Raw genomic sequence first — 23,844 nt, 5'->3', positions numbered from 1 at the left:
CTCCAGCATCCCGAGGTGTTCTACTCGAGAACCCAAGCACTTTGGTGCACGATTAACACTAGTACTCAGCCTATGGTGTGCTGCTTTTTTATTTTCTAACCCTAACAGATACTTCTTGCCTTCTGTTTGGGAACTATGATAAATCTGGCACATCTCTAGACTGCCTGTTAAAGGGAGTAGTGTATTAACATAACGTTTTGCTCTTATTTTTTTGTTTCTGTCATGGATTGTGCATATTTTTTTAAGCAAATTTACTAAATGTCACAAGCCATTTGTTAAAATTGTCACATGAAATTCCTATTGAATATGTATTAGACTAAAGTTCCTTAGTAGATGAAAATTGCAAGCATGGAGCAAACCACCCTAAAAATAGTACAAATACTATATACATTTATTGCAAATGCTTACGCCACCCACAAAACAGGCAAGATTATTCCTCTTTTCTGGCACAGCATATCTGCTACATTATCCCTTATTTTACTCTCTGTAGAACTTAGCATTAGTAAACCTATTCCACTGTTTGTAGTGCATTTTAGATTTTACTTTTGCTTTTTACCAAGCATCTAGCTACATTGTGTGCTGTAAAAACTGTAAAAATGATGTTCAAAGGGAATTTATGGTGAGGTTACTAATTATGCTAGAAAGATTCTTTACATGTGCGTTGGAAGAATCTACAGTATCACTTGTGATTTTATTTACCTTTATATGGTTTTTGCTGTACTTTTTAACAATTTTGGGCAAACCGTTGCTAAAATACACAAAAACACAGCACATGTGAATACCACTTCAAACAAAATTGCTCTGCAGGATTGCGGATTTATGCTTCCCACTGTTTCTCTTACTCCAAATAGTTTCCCATATCTCAACTTCCTGGGCCCATATACAAATAGAGAGTTATATACAGTATAGGTTTGAACTGAATATGTCTAAAACACATTTTTTATAGTCTCTTTTTATCTTTATATTTTTGTGATTGCTGATTTCATTTTAACTTGATAAAAAAAAGGTTACCCTCGCCTGTCATCCTCAGTATACTGTATTTGTAATTTCTTGTTTTACAGCTGTTACATATTCCGTGACTGTTTTTGTCTCTGACACATCGGAGCAGAAAAATAAATTAAATATTGGTGTTTGTTTACATGGGAAACATGGAGACACAGGACATAGATATATAAATTGGCAGCATGTGATCAATGGAGAAGAAGATGAGGTAAGGCAAGACATGGTTTACTTCATTTTCAGCCCAAAAATAAGGTATCATGCATAATATGGATGTGCAGTCGTGAGATCTGCTAACTATTGAAATATTTAGGAAGCCTTCACACGTGGGGGACAAATCCAGCAGAATATACGCAGCATTTTTATTTCCCCCATTTCATGCCTACGGGGAAGACAATTGTCAAGCTCTTCGTTCCGCTGCGGAATAACATTTTGCTGCGTAAATAATGAATAATAAATAAAGTAAATAATGAATAAATACATTTTCTAAATGACTCTGATCATTTCAAATAGGGATGCTATCTGTGTAGAAATCTGCAACAAAATCCGTAAAAAAATCCACACCTGCGTATTTTCTTGCAGATTTTACCATGTTTGAAAGCACTCTAGGATCTGGCTCATTAGAACATACTTATCATCAGTGAGTTGAACAGTTGCAGTGTTTCTTGAATTACTTGGTATAAAATTTAATTCCCTTATTAAAGATTCAGGCCTCTTGTCCTTTCCCATCTTGTACACTTCAGCTCTGCTTGCTCAGATTGACCCCTGTGTATAAGCTCAAGCCCAGACCAAACTCCTAACTACACAGCACCGCCATGTTTTATAATGTCTCCGGAAACAACACCAGCAATAAGAATTCATCCTAAGGCACAAATGACTAGCATTTTCTAGTAGGATTTGCTGAATGTTATAGTATTTTCTGCCCATACAACTGTGCCGATCCGATAATCACTTGAATTATATTGTCCCTACACAGTGTTGTGACATTGCATATTGTCCCTACTGTACAAATATGTATAAATGATTTGTCAACATTAGTAGTTAAACTATAAGACCACAGACCCTAGTATACTGGTCCTTAGTAATTCTGTGGACCATCCAGTACTCTTTAAGGAGAGTCTGTCAGCAGTATTGACCATGTTAAACTTCTGGCAGCACCAGCTGGGTGCTGGGGAGAGCAATACAAACATACATGCTGTTTTCTCATCAGGAGTAGTGAGAATATGAACTTTTATTCTGCCAGGTTCTGCTCCTTTAAGTGCCCAGAAGGTGGAACTTCACTGTGAAGTGCTCTTTGCATTCGGGTGCTTCACAACCCTGCCTCTCTGCTCTGAGTGACAGTGCTGGCATCCAATCAGGAGACCAGAATAGTTGTCTCTCAGAGCAGGTGGAGGGGGAAGTCTGAAGAATCTCAATGCAGAGAGCACTTTAAAATGAAGCCTTTCCTTGGGCACTTGAGACTTAAGAATTTGTCAGAATAAATGTGTCATATTTGTATTAGTTCTGATAATAGAAGCTCCACAAAAGTTATGCTTGTATTGCCCTCCCCAGCCCCTACAGAAGGCAGTTGGAAGTATAGCATGGTCAAAACTGCTGACAGACACCCTTTAAACTTTTTCAGACTGAGGACTCTGCCAGATGATTAGTTGTACACTGCCATTACTTTAATGCTAGCAGAAAAAAGCTTTAGAGGCTACCCCTCCTTTGTGTCCTTAAGACTAGATGCCCTTTCATTTACCTAGCAGATAAACAGTCTTCTGTGTGTCTCATAAGCAAGCTAGTTTGGCAAATGGAAGAATATAATTTCTGGAATGACTGACTGTAGTCCCGGCTTTAGACCACTCCAGGTAATTTAGACTACATTTGTTTCATTAATAAACTTTTTACCCATAGAAGCAAATGCTTAGGCACAGTCAAGGTCTAATGCATAAAATCTTCAAAAATAAGTTGCTCATGAACTGTCACTGACCTTTCAAAAAGAAGAAACAATCATATTTGTTGTGGCATAAGTCCTCCAATGTATTTTTAACCCCTTAATGGCTGGGTCTGTGGGCCGTAAGTTTTTTTTCAAGTTTTGTTTACTGATGACCCGTCCTCTGGATAGGTAATTAGTATCTGATCGGTGAGTATCCCACTTGAGACCCCCCTCCGATCAGCAGTTTTAAGGGGCACTGGCGCTCAGTAGCACCACAGCCTTCTCTCAGCTCATTAATCTCCCTGCTGTAAACACTATAGCAGCTGTGCTTGGTATTGCAGCTCAGCCCCATCAAGTACAATGGGGCTTAGCTGTGCCTAAGCCATGTGACCAATAAGTGTGACATTACATGGCCTAGGCACAGCTGTGGCACTACTCCAATCGCTATTGCCTTCTCATACAGTTGATCGGTGAGGGTCCCAGATGTCAGATCCCCCACCAACCAGATACTGATGACCTATGCCGAGGTAATCAGTAGAAAAGTCTCAGAAAACCCCTCAGCAGTTTTGACCAGACTTAACTACTGAAATCACTAGGTAGGGCTGGGGAAAGCAGTATAAACATACCTTATGTGGACCTTTTATCACCAGGGGTAGTGTGACTATTTACTTTTATTCTCCCAGATTTTGCTCCAGCCAGTGCACAGGGTTGGGCTTGACTATGAAGATATCAACTGCCCAATCCTTTTGTTCTTAATGAGATAAGCCAATGGCAGAGTGTCTGGCAGTGGTTCTCACCCCTGTCCTTGTTGAGGACTCATGCATGACTCTCCATTTTTAACATGCATGTGTAAGGAGGAGTTGTGAGAGATAGCTGTGGACTGAATAAGCATTTGCCCAACAATTATCTAATGTGTATGGCCATCCAAAATGTTTTTGTCTTTGCTCTCCACATTTCAGCGAAACATAACTTTTTATAGTTATATTGTCATAGTTGGATGAGATATTATGCAGGAAAAAGTATAATTTTGGGGGGACTGTATGGAGGTATATGTAAATTACTGCCTAATTTATATAATTACAAAACTTACAAACAGCAGTGTTAAAGCCCAGAAATATAGGGAAGAAGATTGGGAGGTACTATGAAACCACTTAAAGAGGACACAGGCGTCCAGGGGGTGACCAACAGCAGTGACGGTAGAGACAAAATATTCTGGGCGAGGTTCCAATCTGGAATGTCCAGGGCACTAATGTCCAAGGCCTCGTAAATGCGCTGGAGTTCAGCGAAGGCTCTAATCACCACCTTCCTGCCAGGTGTGTTTATCAACAGCCCAGAAGAGTGCAGCGACCGATAGGTACTTTTCCTGTACTTCAGGATCTCTAGCAAGGGCCGCATAAGGTTATGTTTATGTAAGGTCATAGGGGATAAGTCCTGAGAAATGGAGATAGTCGACCCCTCATTCTCCAAAGCAGAGGTAGCTGACCATCTGGCAAAAAAACATCCCGTGGTGTCTTATGTGGTTTCGGGGGTGTGCAAGCACTCTGTGAGCACGATCCATGGTAAGATCACAAGGCAGCCCAAGTAACTATATACTGTATAGGCCCTTGTGGACGCATTTGAATCATGAATTGAAAAATGTCCCCCTATGGAAAACCAGGTGGCAAGCCATCTAACAACAGTAACAGACAATCAGATTGGGTCAAAAACATTGAGGTTGTGAAGTGGTCATGGAAATCCTGCAATTTTACAGTGACTTTCACGCAACCAAATGTTGCCAATGAAACCCTACTTTACTATGGGCTATGCCAATCTACTGAGAACCTCCCCTTGTTACTATACCACCAAAGGATTATATATATATATATATATATATATATATATATATACACACACACGCACACATATATTAGCAAACTGTTCTACATTGATTTTTTTTTACATAGCTTTTATCGCAAAATATTTATTTGGAAAAATGCAAGAAAATCTGTGCAAGAAGAAAGCATCTTGAGTGTGACACTGTGAGATTAAATGTGTGACAAATGCATTACATTCAATTACTTGCATCTATAGGTGGACTTAATTAAAATGTTGTGATGTGAGCTAGACATGCACATGTTCCTCTTGGTATTTAAGCCTTCACAATAAACAGACCGCTGTTTCTTCACAGTCATTTACAGCTATATTAGATGCGGTTGAACTTGGGGAAGTACATCAGGCTGACATTTCAATGAGCAGCAGTGACGGTACGTTTCACTTAATTTTCATGTGCAATACAAAATAAAGTATCAAGTAATTCTTTACTAAATAAAATTCATACAGCAGTCTTATCTATTCTGCAAGCCACTTACAGAAAAATATCTGTGTTCAAATCTATTCAGATTGCAAGCTGCATATCAAAAGGATTCATGTAAAGGAGTCTTCAAGGAACAAGCTCTATGTATTTAATGTGAATGAGTAAGTTAAATCTTCAAACGCTTATGTTGATCCTGTTTTGTAACTGGTATTATCGTAGAAGTTAATGAGGATTCACTGCTACCTGATAGCAACAATATTAAAAAGTGATGTAAATTGTACTGTCTGGGTAAAATAAATACATTTATGTTTAAAGGCTAAGGTCACATTTGAGGGCATTTTTAAAAAAAATTATTGCATTTGGCTAAAAAAAAATCTTCAAAAATGTCTTACATTTGTCTTTATTAAAATTTTGAACAGCCTTTTCCAGCTTTTAGTCTCTTCTCCTTCTAAGTGAATCCATCAGACAGTTGCTCTGTCGGCGCGATCTGTAGTCCCTTCTCTCTATCTCCCTGCCAGCTCATACACACTCATTTAAGGTAAATTCTTATCAATCTGATAAGAATATGCTATAAGAAACAGTCTAAGTGGAAATGAAATCTGGAGAGAAAAACTGTTGAAAATGTTTAATAAAGACCAATTGATGACATACATTTTCAAGCAAAATAAGTAAATTTCAATTATTTAAAACAAAAAAAATGCTCTCAAAGTGCCTATAGTAAGGATCTGGAGAGTGGTCAGTTAACAGTGACATTTGCTAAGGATTTAAAAATCTCTGCAAAAGTCCGAATTACTGCTGCACTTTTCATAAGGAGAGATTAGCACGATGCCTTAAGATGGCGCCATACAGTGACTACTTCTGCTTTGCAAATTGAGCTTGTTTCACATAACCACCACCACTAAAACTAAGCATTTATTAGATATTCATAAAAAATATAAAATATCATGCCCCAAACAAAAAATTGTGTAGTTTGGTTAATAGAATTCCATAGGAGAGAGGAGGGAGTACTATCCCTGTATACTCTCTCTGAATCCTTTTTGGCCCTCCTTCAGTTCCCTCGGTTAACCCTGACAAAAGAAGTTACCACTAAAGAGATAAATTAGATGGTGATTGTCACTTAATCCACTCTCTGATCACAGTCAAAGTCAGTATAATGATCAGACCACAATGTTAATATATAATAGTCCACATTGATAGATATACCTCTCCGAAGTACTGTACAACAAGATGTTACCAAATAAAAATGCAGACCCTGTCCTGACGCGTTTCCCTGTGGCAAGAATATAACAGTTCCTCAGGAAACCAATCAAGGAGCAATGTCCTTAAAATGATGTCACTTAGAGAAGGTATGAGTGATCATTAAGTATCCCCTACCTCAGTAGTCAATTGGATATAAGTATGGCTTTAGTAGGATAATCACAATATGAGAAAAATATCACCATAGATGAACCTCAGACTCAGGTAGCAATGAACACTAAGACCAGTGCTGGCTAACCTCCAGCACTCCAGCTGTGGTGAAACTACGACTCCCAGTATGCTCCATTCATTTCTATGGAGTTCTGAGAACAGCCAAGCAAGTGTTTCAACTTGGGAGTTGTAGTTTTACCACAGCTGGAGTTCCGCAGTCTAGCCATCACAGACCTAAACTGTCCTATACAAAGAGAATATGGGCCTAGATGTGTCCAGGATAGTCACCTATAATTGGAGACCATGATAATCTAGATGAAGTTCCCCTATAAACTATCACATATGAGTATATTGCTCACTGCTGCTGCATTACACCCAAAAACACGTCTGCTAGAGATAAGTTTAGGAGGTCACTATGTACAATATATCAAAGATGTGGACCCATATCTGCCTCATTGGTCAGGGAACAGGTACTTGCGTGTCCCATATGGCACTGTATCCTGTAGCCGCCTGGATGTGGTCAGTCACGCAACACTAGCGTTTCTCAGAGGGCACAGCGTCCTGTGGTCATTGGGAGTATGCTCAATCCCTCATCTCACCTCCACTAGTTTATCTACTACTTCCTGCAGATTAAGGGCTCATGCACACGACCGCGCCGTTTTTTGCGGTCTGCAAATTGCGGATCCGCAAAAAAAGGATGCCTCCCATGTGTCTCCCGCAATTTGTGGAACGGAACAGGAGGCCCATTATTGAAATGCCTAGTCTTGTCCGCAAAACGGACAAGAATAGGACAAGCCTCATAATTTTTGTGGGGCCACAGGAACGGAGCAACTAATGCGGACAGCACATAGAGTGCTGTCCTGATCTTTTGCGGACCTATTGAAATGAATGTTTATGTATATGGACCGTATACGGAATCAAAATACAGCCTGTATACGGAACGCAAAAAACATTTGTGTGCATGAGCCCTAAGGATTCTTCAACCTGAAATGATAGAGGTGCTTGTCAGGTCAGATAAATGGTGTTTGAAATGAAATTCAGATTATTAATAATTTATGATTGAGATGAAGATGGTAATGTATTTGCATTGTGTGTAAACCCAGTACTTGCAGGCCATAAAACTAAAAACTCTCCTCCAAAATGATGAGTATTCTAGTCAAAATGTCTTCCTGATAACGAGCCAAGGAAATATAATAGGAAGGTTAGACTGAAATTAAGGGGTTTCAGGATGTTTTATTATTATTATTATTACTGCATGACTTCATTTTTTGTTACATTTTTGAACAATCCCATCTTAAAGGGGTTATCCCATCTTAGACAATGGGGGCATATCGCTAGGATATACCCCCATTGTCTGATAGGTGCGGGTCCCACCTCTGGGACCCGCACCTACAGCGAGAACGGAGCCGGGAAGAGTTGTGGCTGGAGGACCCCGGGTTTCCCAGGGTCCGTCCACCACCAGGCACAGCTCCCCGCCTCTCCCATTGAAGTGAATGGGAGTGCACAGCGCATGCCCGGCCACTGCTCCCATTTCTTTCTATGGGGCCGACAGAAATAGCCGAGCCAGCGCTCGGCTATTTTCGGCGGCTCCATAGAAATGAATGGAGGGCGGCTGCGCATGCGCAGTGCGCCCTCCTCCACTTTCTCCGCTCCGTTCTCCTTGTAGGTGAGGGTCCCAGCGGTGGGACCCGCACCTATCAGACAATGGGGGCATATCCTAGCGATATGCCCCCATTGTCTAAGATGGGATAACCCCTTTAAGTATAAAACTATTTTTCATGTAACAACTCCTTTGGGCTGCATAGCAGTTGCTATGCCTCATACCCAGCTAGTTACTTCTATGCAAGGCTGCAAGGGAACATCACATTTTTGTTAACAAGCACATCCATAGATTGGTATAGATGGGTTATATTATATTATTATACATTATATTTCTTTTGCACTTCTAGTAAAATTAGCCTTGCATTTTGTTCGCTCCAGTCTTGGATTTTATATCATTTTTAAAAATCAACTAATTCATATTTCATCATAAAAAAAATCTTAAAAGTAAATTCCAGGAGTCAATAATTAAACTGATTGCATTTGTTAGTTAACCAACGTGCTGTACTTGTTTCTTTTTATAACTGTTCCTTCTGGATTTATTTGCTTAGGAGCTTTTCAATTCAGAGAGAAAAACCTGAGACAAGAATAGAAGTTGTCATTTCTCAAGTTGTCCGTGACCAGCAAGGAGAAACTGATAATGGCTTACTATTAACCTCCGATCCTACAGGAACTGTGGAGGAAAATTTAGTGCAGCACAAGATCATAGTATACACGGGTGATATAAGAGGAGCAGGCACCGATGCCAATGTTTATATCATCTTGTTTTATGATAATGGATTCTCGATTGGACCCGTCTGGCTAAAGGAGCCACAGGAAGAAAGCAAACCCTTTCAAAATGGAAAGGTAATGTCTTACACAGAAATTGTACATGTGTGTGAAAGTTATGTACACTAAGCATTACACTCAAGAATAAGGAGTTGCCGCGCGCCTGCCAACGAGATCGCAGGGTGCCGATGTGTGTAAAGGCTGGCTGGGGTCTGATATAGGCCCCAAACCAGCCTTGAGTATTTTCCAGCCGGCTGTGCCTCTCTGGCGCAGCCTGCTGGTCAATGTCAGTAAAGCACTGACATTAAAATGCAATGCACTATAGGGATAGTGCATTGTATTTTAAAATCAATAAAAATGTTGTCTGTAATAGTCTCCCTGCAGGACTATTAAGTGGTAAAAAACAAACAAAAAAAAACCATTTATTAAATAAAATAAATTCCATTAAAAAAAGCCTTTTTTCCATTGAAAATGCCCTTTTCAATAAAAATAATAGCAAAAAAAATTCTCCCCAATATGTTTGGTATTGCCCATCTGCAACAACCCGTACTACATAAATATTATGCAAATTATCCCCTACAGTGAACCCCCATAAAAAAATTGCAAATTAACCTGAGATGAGTCCTGTACGTGAGATGAGTCAGAGACAGGACTCATCTCAGGTTAATTTGCATATGTATCAAATCGGTTTTTTGACACAATAAAAGCACACAGAGCTATAGGGACTGGGTATTGCAGATGTGCTAGAGGCCATCTAGCAACCCATGTCCTCAGCTCTATACACAAAATCCCGGTGACAGGTTCCCTTTAAAATACATTAATAACAGAATTGCTAATTTATTTTTAGTTCCCATGGAAAAAACAAGCAATCAAAAGGCGTAATTTACTTCAAAATGACAGCAATGAAAACTACAAGTCATCCCACAAAAGTCAAGCCCTCACACAACTCCACAGAAAGGAAAATAAAAAAAAGTTATGGGTCTTGGGAAGCAGCGATGCAAAAAGATTTTCTTTCTTTTAAAAAAAGGGGGTTTGTTGCACAAAAGTAGTAAAACGGAAAAAAAATTAAATATATGTATTTGGTAACGGTGTAATCGTTCTGACCCAGAGAATAAAGATATTATGTTACTTATACTGAAAAATGAACACAGTAAAATTTATAACGTAAAATCTCTGTGGCAGTATAGCTATTTTTCCCATCTCCCTCCCAGAAAAAGTTAATAAAAGTTAACTAGAAAGTTATGTGTACCCCAAAATGGTGACATTAAAACTACAACTTATCCCGCAAAAAGAAAAAAGGCCCTCATACAGCTATAGATGGAAAAATAAAATAGTTATAGCTCTTGGAATGTGACGATGAAAAAAGGAAAAAAAAAAAACGCTTGGTCAATAAGGCCCAAAACAGGCTGGTCACTAAGGGGTTAATAATAAGAGCCTCAGATAATTATGGACCCATTTGGCCAGTTTCCCCCTGATTGTGAGGTACAGTATGAAAACCAAAAGCACAGCACAAAGGGCTGGACAGAAAAAGAGTCAGAAAATCATTAGGAACCTATGTTATTAAAAACCTTTAAAGGGGTTTTCAAATTTCATCAACATCCTTTAAAATGATGTAATGCATTACTTTTACCTTTATAGCTCCTGTCTCCCGTTCTAGGCTGTGGTCACATGACCAGGCCCATGCAGCTCCTTCTTTTTTCCTGTGATGTTATGTCCATGGACGTGTCAGAGCAGCAACAAGGGCAGTGATTGGGGAGTGGCAATGTAGCTAGCTGGGTGGGAGGAGCTAGAAACTAGTTGGGTGTGATTAGGGGCGGTGCTGGAGCTAAGGGCAGAGAAAGGAGAAGTGCATCATGGGTTTGGTTGGATACAGCAACAGGATGTGCTACATACCAGATCTAATAAACCAGAGAGATATCTGTACACGGTGAAGTGGTCAGGAGAGTCCAAATTGAAAAGAAAAAAAAAACACAGCATGGGAAATATGTAGATGAGGTAACCAACTACATACACTATTAAAAAATAATCTTAATCCCAGAACATCCCTTTAAGGATTCAATGTAATGTTTTAATTGTATATTCATATTCAATATTCATATTTGAAAGCATGATTTAAAAATATCAGGGAAATGCGGAACATGTTCCAGCAAGTAGAATCAAATAGCATCCAGATCTTTACTCCAACCAGACTGACTGACTTCCCGAGCACAGACTGTGCAGATGCAGACAACATATTTTGGCTAGAATTTCCATAGACTGTACTCTCTAATTAAATTCTATTATTTTGAGTGGATTTAACAAACACATGAAGTTTAATAGAGAAATCACACATGCAGTGAAATAATTTGTATTTCATTTTGTAATGCTCTTTCCATTCAGCAGATTTTGCGTTTACAGTTCACAGTTGGTAAAATGTATCATTAATTTGCCCATTAAAAGTACTTCTCAATCCTTCTCAACAGTTAGTTGGGTTAGAATATATTAAGCAAATCGGGATAAAATCTGTATGATTGTGAGGACAAAAAATGATGTTTGCCACTGGCTGTTTTGTTTTTTGTTCTTGTTGACATTTTTACATGAAATAAGTTGGCTCATGGACAGAATGTTTTAGAATTACTGAATACCCCATATTGTTTGACTGCCGCATTTTGTTTTGAATAGGTCACATTCAGAGCCATGAGAGATTTTCATTGCAAACTCATAATGGAAGATCTCTAAGGAAGTACAGTGTAATTCATGAGAATGGAATTTCCAAAGCCTCCATTCACAAGTAGATAATTTATCGCTCGCAGATTTGAGGGTTGTTGCAAATTGCTTTGTAGCAAAAGCCACAACAAATCTGTAGTTAAATCCACATGTAACAGGAAATCTGCAGCATAATCTGCAGCATACTGGAACCTACCCTTCACAATTTCAAAAAATACTAATCTATACCGCTTCCTAATATATATATTGGAACTAGCGAAGCTAGGCATGGCACGTTTTACACTCCAATGAATAACATAGAAGGTATATGGTAATAAATACATGTTCGATGTGTTTGGTATGACGTAAAGCACAATAGAGTGTTCATCAAGTCATAATATTAATTTGTTCAAGAACGATTGCTGAAACTTGCAAACATTTTAACTTGGGAAAAGAAGTCTATTGAAAACTGGTAGTAATAATTAGTGATGAGCAGCATTGGCAATATTTGTTTCCGCGAATTTTTGGCCTAATAGTCGCCATAAATTCGCAAATTCTAGAATTTGTGATCTCCAGTCATCATTTTCCTGATTGCGAAAATCGGCAATGTAATATGTGGGCATTGCGCGCGCAATACAGAGGTGGCTCACTTTTGCTACATTTTTCAAGCTGCTAGAAGTTTCCTGAGACTGGAGAAAATGCACAGTACAGTAATTCCTATCACACTACCTAACACCCTGCACTAGAACCTGTCAGTTACACTATATCACTATCTAACCTACACCGACTTTCTCCCACTATCTATATTCTATATATGAGTTAACTAAGTATCTAATGTGGGGGGTTCAGTCAGCACAACCCTGTATGCAGGTGCACATTGCTATGGCGAAATACACATACAAACGCAAAAAAACAAATGCAATGGCACTCTGCAACCAGCACTCTGCCCTGCCTCCATGCTGAATGTTGTAGTATATATTGGAGGCGTGGTGATCTCCATGCAGTCATGCACACCTGACCAGTTAGTCTGCCCTGGAGGCTGGTTTTAAAGTCAGTATAAAACTGAGTCTGCTTTTATAGCGCCTACCAGTAGCCATTTGGCTCCAGGAGAAGTATATAGTGGGCTCAGCATGCATGTTGGTACTTGCATCCCTGGATCCGATGGAAGCTGTTATGGCACCGGACTCTGCCCTGCCTCTATGCTGGATGTTGAATGAGGCATTAGTGTACATTTTGGCCAAAGCGTAATAAGCCACTCACCACGTAAAGGTCACCTCTATGAGTGGTCCCTAATACTAGTTCCTACCTGTTATGGGCCATGACAGCCACACAAAGTCCAGGGAGCGCAGGTACAGCATGCACGCCAGGCACACTCTGCTTTTAACCCCGTCCGGTGCCATAACAGCTTCCATCGGATCCAGTGATGCAAGTACCAACATGCATGCTGAGCCCACTATATACTTCTCCTGGAGCCAAATGGCTACTGGTAGGCGCTATAAAAGCAGACTCCGTTTTATACTGACTTTAAAACCAGCCTCCAGGGCAGACTAACTGGTCAGGTGTGCATGACTGCATGGAGATCGCCACTCCTCAAATATATACTACAAAGAAAAAAATGTGGGGGTCAGTCAGCACAACCCTGTAGGCAGGTGCACATTGCTATGGCGAAATACACATACAAACGCAAAAACACAAATGCAATGGCACTCTGAAACCAGCACTCTGCCCTGCCTCCATGCTGAATGTTGTAGTATATATTGGAGGCGTGGTGATCTCCATGCAGTCATGCACACCTGGCCAGTTAGTCTGCCCTGGAGGCTGGTTTTAAAATCAGTATAAAACTGAGTCTGCTTTTATAGCGCCTACCAGTAGCCATTTGGCTCCAGGAGAAGTATATAGTGGGCTCAGCATGCATGTTGGTACTTGCATCCCTGGATCCGATGGAAGCTGTTATGGCACCGGACGGGGTTAAAAGCAGAGTGTGCCTGGCGTGCATGCTGTACCTGCGCTCCCTGGACTTTGTGTGGCTGTCATCGCCCATAACAGGTAGGAACTAGTGTTAGGGACCACTCATAGAGGCGACCTTGACGTGGTGAGTGGCTTATTGCGCTTTGGCCAAAATGTACACTAATGCCTCATTCAACATCCAGCATGGAGGCAGGGCAGAGTGCTGGTTGCAGAGTGCCATTGCATTTGTGTTTTTAAGTATCTAATGTAATTGAATAAGGATCCAGATGACTCAGCAATGACACTGCTCTCTCAGAACTGCAAAAAAACAAAAGAAAATGGCTGCTGGGGAGGTTCTTATATATTAAGGGGTAGGCAACTTTCCTATTGGTTGCTATGGATGTTGCTAAGCTCAGACAAAGATATTGCAGCCTTCTCATTGGCCCGTAAGCAAGAAGCAGTGAGGGTACTGATGAAAAAATAAATCGAGAATATTCGCAATTGCAAAGATATAGCACTATATTGGCACCTCTACCTCGAATTCTTGAAGTGCCGATATTCGCGATAAAAATTAGCGATTAGAATTAAAACTAAATTAAATGAAAACTAAAGATAAAATAAAAATAAGCAAATGGCTAATACAGATAGAACAAACCCTTACATATGGAAGTCAGAAACAGTAGATAGAATCTGGCGGTTCGCATAAAGTACATTAGCCAATTCTTGTTAATTTGTTCAAGGGTGATTATTGTAACTTGAGACCCGCAGATCATTCATTAGCTGCAGGACCACAGGTGTTGTTTATTTAGCAACATGTGAGTGTGGTCTGCAGTATATGGGTAAGACCATATGGGAGCTGAGGCGAAGAATAGGGGGAACATCTTAATGACATCAAAAACAAGAAAGATACCCCTGCTGCCAAACACATTGGGGAGAAGCATTCAGGTGGCACTAACATACTCAAATTTCAAGGCATCAAGCATGTCCGTCCACCACCTAGAGGAGGAGACTTGGATTGGAGGCTCCTTAAAAGGGAACTTGGGTGGATTTTTCGTCTTAATACCAAAACACCCAAAGGACTAAACGAAAGAAGCAGCTATACCTGCTTCATTGAACAAACTTATTCCCTTTTGTATTCGCTCCTCTATATGGTCATCTGCTGGACTATAAGAAGAATTAGCTTAGTGCACCGACAAGCTTGGTTAGATACAATGATTATAATCCAGTATCCTCATTTTTAAGAACTCCTATGGTTTGAAATGCACCTGTTTCATTTGTCCAATATTTCCCCACATAATACAAACGGATGGGGGGTTGCTGCAGGTCATTCTGCAACCTAGGAGGATCTCTGGAAATGTACCCTTCCAGTGTCAATATGGAGATGATGAACAACCAGATATTTAATCTGTCTCTTAGTGGATATTTTTTAGACACTTATCCACAGTCGGAATACTGTCACCGCCAGTTCTGTGAGAAGGTCTGGCAGACATTCTTCTCTACCTCTTGTATGACGTTCTTTGTTTTGGTTTCACTTTCTCATTTCCTTTCCTTCTGGCAGGTGTCACTTATTTAGACTAATCGTCTTCCTTTATATTCCCTCCCATACTGCCTCACTTTGCGGTTTATACTACTTCCTGGATGAAGTGTTCACTGCTGGAGGCTGCTTCTACTGTTTGCCCAGATAAGTCTTTTCCTTTGTGTTTCCTTGCTGGCTTCATTCTAGGTGACCCTGACTCCGTCTGTATTAAGTGCAGGGAGCCGGTGGTCGTGTCCCCTCACTATTATAGGGTTTTCAGGTGTCACACAGTCTTAGGTACGTGAGCATGCAATCGTCTACCATTGAGACCCTTGCATGTGCATAGCAGTCAGGGAGAGCTCTTAGGGATTTATAGGGCTCACCTATATGCTATTTAGTTTGGGATCAAGCCAGTCGGTCGTTGATTTATAAGTTCCAGCTATCTGCAACTTCATCCATGACAAATACATATTTGGTTTACAATTCTTTTTGTACTTGAGTCACCTCTGCCGTTAGTGGAGGCATTACTGGTGCCGACTACTGATTACGTTTTCCCACTGGCTGTGAGATTCCTCAAAATAAAAAAAATGATGCTAATAGCTGCTTAGAGATCCTCACTGTAACCCATGAGCAAGTAGGTACGTATGTATTCTGCTCAAGTATGATGTGTGACATCGGGACCCGGAGCGCTCCTCTCTGCTAAGGAGACACCCCTCTCCAGGGTCACACTGGTGAGCTCCTACGTCCCGCCTCCTTTTCACACCAATATAATGAGCGGGAACGGGCAGGCGCATACGGCCATACAAGGGCCGGTTAGGCATCACACCATACGTGCAGCAGTACCGCTCCTACTTACAGTTAGGTAGATTTACTTGCCTCAGAGCCAGGCTATAGCTCCTGATGAGGTGTCCATAACATGGACACATGAAACGCGTCGAGTGAGTTAGGCTACTGACGTCTTATAAGGAGATCCTACTTTAGAAGCCGTGACAATCTCTTGATTCCCCCTGCAGAAGTGCGATACACTCATCAGACATTCCATAACAGGATTGAGTGTTTCAGCTACAGAATATATATTGCAGAGCTTAGGTGGAAGGTTACTTTGTTATCTCTGGCATCATATCATAGTTAGGGTTCACATTAGTCCGCTGGAGTAAGAATCCCTATCTTGCAACAAATGTTGCTTGTAATACGATGTCGAGTATAACACTACCATTCCTGCGCAAAGGGAGTTATTATGCAAATCTCCCTAACAGTTTGCACATCTCTCTGTATATTTTGGGACTAGGTCCGTTCAACACAGACTATGGCAGTACTTTGACCACATTGGAGGGTCGCACACAAATATCCATACAGGGAGTGCAGAATTATTAGGCAAGTTGTACTTTTGAGGATTAATTTTATTATTTAACAACAACCATGTTCTCAATGAACCCAAAAAACTCATTAATATCAAAGCTGAATATTTTTGGAAGAGGTTTTTAGTTTGTTTTTAGTTTTAGCTATTTTAGGGGGATATCTGTGTGTGCAGGTGACTATTACTGTGCATAATTATTAGGCAACTTAACAAAAAACAAATATATACCCATTTCAATTATTTATTTTTACCAGTGAAACCAATATAACATCTCAACATTCACAAATATACATTTCTGACATTCAAAAACAAAACAAAAACAAATCAGTGACCAATATAGCCACCTTTCTTTGCAAGGACACTCAAAAGCCTGCCATCCATGGATTCTGTCAGTGTTTTGATCTGTTCACCATCAACATTGCGTGCAGCAGCAACCACAGCCTCCTAGACACTGTTCAGAGAGGTGTACTGTTTTCCCTCCTTGTAAATCTCACATTTGATGATGGACCACAGGTTCTCAATGGGGTTCAGATCAGGTGAACAAGGAGGCCATGTCATTAGATTTTCTTCTTTTATACCCTTTCTTGCCAGCCACGCTGTGGAGTACTTGGACGCGTGTGATGGAGCATTGTCCTGCATGAAAATCATGTTTTTCTTGAAGGATGCAGACTTCTTCCTGTACCACTGCTTGAAGAAAGTGTCTTCCAGAAACTGGCAGTAGGACTGGGAGTTGAGCTAGACTCCATCCTAAACCCGAAAAGGCCCCACAAGCTCATCTTTGATGATACCAGCCCAAACCAGTACTCCACCTCCACCTTGCTGGCGTCTGAGTCGGACTGGAGCTCTCTGCCCTTTACCAATCCAGCCACGGGCCCATCCATCTGGCCCATCAAGACTCACTCGCATTTCATCAGTCCATAAAACCTTAGAAAAATCAGTCTTGAGATATTTCTTGGCCCAGTCTTCACGTTTCAGCTTGTGTGTCTTGTTCAGTGGTGGTCGTCTTTCAGCCTTTCTTACCTTGGCCATGTCTCTGAGTATTGCACACCTTGTGCTTTTGGGCACTCCAGTGATGTTGCAGCTCTGAAATATGGCCAAACTGGTGGCAAGTGGCATCTTGGCAGCTGCACGCTTGACTTTTCTCAGTTCATGGGCAGTTATTTTGAGCCTTGGTTTTTCCACACGCTTCTTGCGACCCTGTTGACTATTTTGAATGAAACGCTTGATTGTTCGATGATCACGCTTCAGAAGCTTTGGAATTTTAAGAGTGCTGCATCCCTCTGCAAGATATCTCACTATTTTTGACTTTTCTGAGCCTGTCAAGTCCTTCTTTTGACCCATTTTGCCAAAGGAAAGGAAGTTGCCTAATAATTATGCACACCTGATATAGGGTGTTGATGTCATTAGACCACACCCCTTCTCATTACAGAGATGCACATCACCTAATATGCTTAATTGGTAGTAGGCTTTCGAGCCTATACAGCTTGGAGTAAGACAACATGCATAAAGAGGATGATGTGGTCAAAATACTCATTTGCCTAATAATTCTGCACTCCCTGTATCGTGTAGCTTCCCTCCTTTCCAAATGGACCCCTGTGCCTGACGGGATATCGGTGATGTTCGCATTCCACTGATATCTTTTTGGCCATAGGTCCCATCTGCCTGCTTATACATTGAGGCAGGGGTGAAATGATTACCTATATTTTATTTAGTTTTTAAATAAAACCTTTTTTATTTTATTTTTTATTTATAACCGTCTAAGACAGGCAGTAAGAAATAACTTGAGACTAGAACTCTATTGAAAACTAGTAGTAATAAGTAAAACTAAAGATAAAAGAAAAAGAAGCAGATGGCTGATATAGAAGTCAGACACTGTTGCTGGAAGCTGGAGCTTAGCATTTAGCTGGCGGTTAGCAATTCTTATTAATTTGTTTAAGGGTGACTATTGTAACTTGAGACCAGAACTCTATTGCAAACTACTAGTAATAAGTACAACTAAAGACCAGGGAAAAAGAAGCAGATGCTAATACAGGTAGAGCAGGTCTTTACATATAAAAGTCAGAAACAGTTGCTGGAAGCTGGTGGATAATTTTATATGTTGAGCTTCTTTGGGGGTATGATACACACATAGGCCCTCATTTACTCATGTGAGTAAATTTGGCAGAATTTGGTACATTTTTGCAGTTTAGCACATCTTGTTTTAGAAAATTATCTGCCCCTAGATTGACAAGAAGGTGTGATTTACTGGGAGGCAGTGGCTTAGCAGGAAAGGGGCATGACCAAAAATGCAATATTTATCACCAAATTTGTGCCATATTTACCCCCTTAAAAAGTTATGTTTTGTTATAATGCACAATTAAAAAGTGTTAATGTGCCTTTAATTGAGATGCTATTGTAGATCTGAGACTGTATCACATTGCTTAGGTCACATGCATGCCGTGGTGAGCTGAACCATTGATTCAGAAGTCTCTATTCCTGTGTTATTTGATGACTCCTGGAACAGTGTTCCTGGACCGTCATCCAGTAGGAGGAGGCGTCATTCAGAGCAGAGGTGCTATTATTAGTGCCCGGTATATGACTTGATGGTCTATATTGCAGCACTAGTAGTGCTGCACTGCGATGCCTGTAGGTAGGGATTGAGGTACGTGCATAAAAATGTGCATGTTTGCCAACTCTGGTGACTCTGAGAACAGTGAGTGTAATTAAGTCAATGAGAGCTGCTGTGAGATTGGGCTGTGGTCTGGACCTATGGAGCTACTCTACCAAGGATGCAGGTGGGTTGTGGAATGAGGCGGAAGTGTGACTGGCACTGGAAGAAGGGTGGAGTCCATCTGGCTGTTGAGACAGTGAGAGTGAGAGAGAAACAGTTCTTAGAAAAGCCCTCAGAAGTATCTCTCACAAATAGAGAATTGTAGAGGCTGGTGAGTGTTAGAGAACCAATACAAGAGAGCTGATGGCTACATACTGTCTGGAGCATTATAATAGGCTATAGCCCCAACTATTTACCCATGGCCTGGACAAAGACCATTAGAAACTCTGAGATTGTGTACTGTAAGTGAAGGAAGGGATCATGTCTAATTACTGTCAAGTTAACCATTGTGCTATTAACCTAGTTAAAGCACTAGATACTGCAGGACGAACTATGTTGAGGAGGGATGCTCTCTGGAATAGTCACAAGTGTGATTGGCATGTAAGTAATGTGCACAAAGCTGGGGTTAGAAGGTCACTCTGGAAACAACTACTGATGTAGTTGTAGACACCCTGGAGGCGCTGGGCATTGTAAACCAGTGGCTGTGCACCATGCCAGGTACCATGGAGTGGTAGTGGAGAAGCCTTCCTTGGAAGCATACTGTAGCAGCATTGAATGTTTGACAAAGAAACTTGAGCCATCATGGACGCTACCTGCTGACAAGGCCTCACCAGGGACTGTAAGTGTTCCGCAACTGTATCCACCCAGAGTGCACTAAGATTTGTACATCAGCTAGAGATTCTAACAATTATACTTGCCTACTAATTAAAATGATTGTAACCACTAAGAATAGCATAAGCACTAAAAACTGTCATTCCAGCGACCCTTTTAATGTCTATTTTACACTGAGAGGAATACTACATTTCAATACAAAATATTGCAGTGTAGTATAAAAGCGATCAGACGATCACATGCTCAAATTCCCTAGTAGAACTAAAAACGTAGTTAAGTGTAAAAAAAAAATATATTTTTGTAAAAGTATTTAAAAAAGGTCATAATTGGTATCACTACAACCACAACAAACAATACTAGAAAGCTAAAGCAATACTTATCTCTTTGGGTGAAAAAAAAAAAACAATGGCAAAATTACAGTTTGCTGCCTCTCAAAAAATAGGATAAAATGTGATCAAAAAGTCATAAGAACTTTATTACCAATAAAAGCTACGACACGCACTGCCAAAAAAAAAGTCGTAATACAGGTCCATTCATGTAAAAATAAAAAGTGACTGCTCTCAGAATATGATACAAAAGCTATTGTCAGCCTTGGTTACCCCAAAAATGTTTTTCAATACTGTATACCCCAAAATGGTGCAATAAAATATACAGTCGTGGCCAAAAGTTTTGAGAATTACATAAATATTGGAAATTGGAAAAGTTGCTGCTTAAGTTTTTAGAATAGCAATTTGCATATACTCCAGAATGTTATAAAGAGTAATCAGATGAATTGCATAGTCCTTCTTTGCCATGAAAATTAACTTAATCCCAAAAAAACATTTCCACTGCATTTCATTGCTGTCATTAAAGGACCTGCTGAGATCATTTCAGTAATCGTCTTGTTAACTCAGGTGAGAATGTTGACAAGCACAAGGCTGGAGATCTTTATGTCAGGCTGATTGGGTTAAAATGGCAGACTTGACCTGTTAAAAGGAGGGTGATGCTTGAAATCATTGTTCTTCCATTGTTAACCATGGTGACCTGCAAAGAAACGCGTGCAGCCATCATTGCGTTGCATAAAAATGGCTTCACAGGCAAGGATATTGTGGCTACTAAGATTGCACCTCAATTAACAATTTATAGGATCATCAAGAACTTCAAGGAAAGAGGTTCAATTCTTGTTATGAAGGCTTCAGGGCGTCCAAGAAAGTCCAGCAAGCGCCAGGATCGTCTCCTAAAGAGGATTCAGCTGCGGGATCGGAGTGCCACCAGTGCAAAGATTGCTCAGGAATGGCAGCAGGCAGGTGTGAGCGCATCTGCACGTACAGTGAGGCGAAGACTTTTGGAACATGGCCTGGTGTCAAGAAGGGCAGCAAAGAAGCCACTTCTCTAAAAAAAAAACATCAGGGACAGATTGATCTTCTGCAGAAAATATGGTGAATGGACTGCTGAGGACTGGGGCAAAGTCATATTCTCCGATGAAGCCTCTTTCCGATTGTTTGGGGAATCAGGAAAAAAGGCTTGTCCGGAGAAGAAAAGGTGAGCTCTACCATCAGTCCTGTGTCATGCCAACAGTAAAGCATCCTGAGACCATTCATGTGTGGGGTTGCTTCTCATCCAAGGGAGTGGGCTCACTCACAATTTTGCCCAAAAACACAGCCATGAATAAAGAATGCTACCCTCCAACAGCAACTTCTTCCAACAATCCAACAACAGTTTGGTGAAGAACAGTGCATTTTCCAGCACGATGGAGCACCGTGCCATAAGGCAAAAGTGATAACTAAGTGGCTCGGGGACCAAAACGTTGACATTTTGGGTCCATGGCCTGGAAACTCCCCAGATCTTAATCCCATTGAGAACTCGTGGACAATCCTAAAGAGGCGGGTGGACTAACAATAACCCACTAATTCTGACAAACTCCAGAAGTGATTATGAAAGAATGGGTTGCTATCAGTCAGGAATTGGCCCAGAAGTTGATTGAGAGCATGCCCAGTCGAATTGCAGAGGTCCTGAAAAAGAAGGGCCAACACTGCAAATACTGACTCTTTGCATAAATGTCATGTAATTGTCGATAAAAGCCTTTGAAACGTATGAAGTGCGTGTAATTATATTTCACTACATCACAGAAACAACTGAAACAAAGATCTAAAAGCAGTTTAGCAGCAAACTTTGTGAAAACTAATATTAGTGTCATTCTCAAAACTTTTGGCCACGACTGTACAACCCGTTCTTCAACAAAACAAAAATAAAACAAGCCCTCATACAGTTACGTTGATGGGAAAATTAAAATGTTATAGGGAGTATGGGGATGAGGGTCATATATGAGCTTTGCTGTTACCTCCACAATTTGTGTTTTTTTAGATTTGTATGCGATAGGGATCAAAACCTGACTAAGGCCTCATGCACACGACCGTTTTTTTTAAGGTCCGCAAAAATGGGGTCCGTAGGTCCGTGATCCGTGACCGTTTTTTCGTCCGTGGGTCTTCCTTGATTTTTGGAGGATCCACGGACATGAAAAATGAAAAAAAAATCTAAGTCAAGTTTGCCATTGAAATGATAGGAAAAAACGGACACGGATCACGGACACGGATCACGGACGCGGATGACAATCTTGTGTGCATCCGTGTTTTTTCACGGACCCATTGACTTGAATGGGTCCGTGAACCGTTGGCCGTGAAAAAAAAAGGACAGGTCTTATTTTTTTCACGGCCAGGAAAAACGGATCACGGATGCGGCTGCCAAACGGTGCATTTTCCGATTTTTCCACGGACCCATTGAAATTCAATGGGTCCGCGAAAAAAAACGGAAAACGGCACAACGGCCACGGATGCACACAACGGTCGTGTGCATGAGGCCTAACATGTTAAGATATGAGACTGATTAGACAGGCTATGGAGTCCATCAAGTCAGCTCGTTCTGAACCCTATAATAGCTGGGTCCCAGCTAGTAAACAGAGACAAATACTGGACATGGTAGATTCTACTTTCTCACTTGCGTTAAACTTTTCCGGTATTGAGTTCGGTCCTAGGGGCTTAATACCGGAAAAAAACTGATGAAACTGAGCGAGTTTTATCCTGATGCATTCTGAATGGAGAACAATCCGTTCAGTACGCATCAGGATGTCTTCAGTTCAGTCACTGTACGTTTTTTGGATGGAGAAAATACCGTAGCATGCTGCAGTATTTTCTCCGTCCAAAATTCCGGAACACTTGCCGGAATGCCGGATCCGGCATTATTTTACATTGAAATGCATTAATGCTGGATCTGGCCCTAAGTGTTCCGGAAAAACAGATCCGGTTTTTCGGTCTGTGCATGCACAGAACTTTAAAAATGTTAAAAAGATAAATACCGGATCCGTTTTTCCAGATGACAACCGGAGAGACGGATCCGGTATTGCAATGCATTTAGTGAGGCGGATCCACATTCGGATCCGTTTACAAATGGTATCCGTTTGCATACAGATTACCGGATCTGGCAGGCAGTTCCAGCGACTGAACTGCCTGCCAGAATCCAGCAACGCAAGTGTGAAAGTACCCTAAGACATCAAGTTCTTTACTGTCCACCTGTGTTGACATTATTATTGATATTTTATTTTATCAGCAAAACTTTAGACAGTTGTATAATGTATCTATGACTTCTGTGGAGATGCTTTAATTAACAGTGATGCACAACCTACGGCCCGTGGGCCAAATGCGGCCCACGAAGCCGTGTCATGCGGCCCGCGCAGTAACAGGACTTTATCAGCGCATTGCGCGCTGCGAACGGCACAGGGAGCAAAGCGATGCTGCCTGTGCCCGCAATCTCCCCACCCAGCGCCGCCTCCTAGCTAATTTATTCACTGCACTTGCCTCTGTGAAATTGAAGAGAAGCGCCGTAATCTCGAACAGGCATTGAAGTGCGCATGCATCGTCTTCCTGGCCTCTGCCAGTGTGCCTGTGCGAGATTATGACGCTTA

General features: G+C 40.9%; 1 protein-coding gene across 1 annotated transcript in view; it reads left to right on the top strand.

The window, feature by feature from the left end:
* RP1 (RP1 axonemal microtubule associated) overlaps positions 1–23,844 on the top strand; it is a 659,535-nt gene that overhangs the window by 621,683 nt on the left and 14,008 nt on the right. Inside the window, exons 56-59 of the mRNA XM_044295389.1 lie at positions 1,062–1,210; positions 5,082–5,157; positions 5,293–5,368; positions 8,765–9,059. Of these exons, the coding sequence (XP_044151324.1) occupies positions 1,062–1,210; positions 5,082–5,157; positions 5,293–5,368; positions 8,765–9,059 (596 nt within the window). The remainder of the gene's footprint in view (positions 1–1,061; positions 1,211–5,081; positions 5,158–5,292; positions 5,369–8,764; positions 9,060–23,844) is intronic.

The sequence above is a fragment of the Bufo gargarizans genome, chromosome 5 (assembly GCF_014858855.1).
Source record: "Bufo gargarizans isolate SCDJY-AF-19 chromosome 5, ASM1485885v1, whole genome shotgun sequence".
NCBI lineage: Eukaryota > Metazoa > Chordata > Amphibia > Anura > Bufonidae > Bufo > Bufo gargarizans.
This window is presented reverse-complemented; position numbering and strand designations above follow the sequence as displayed.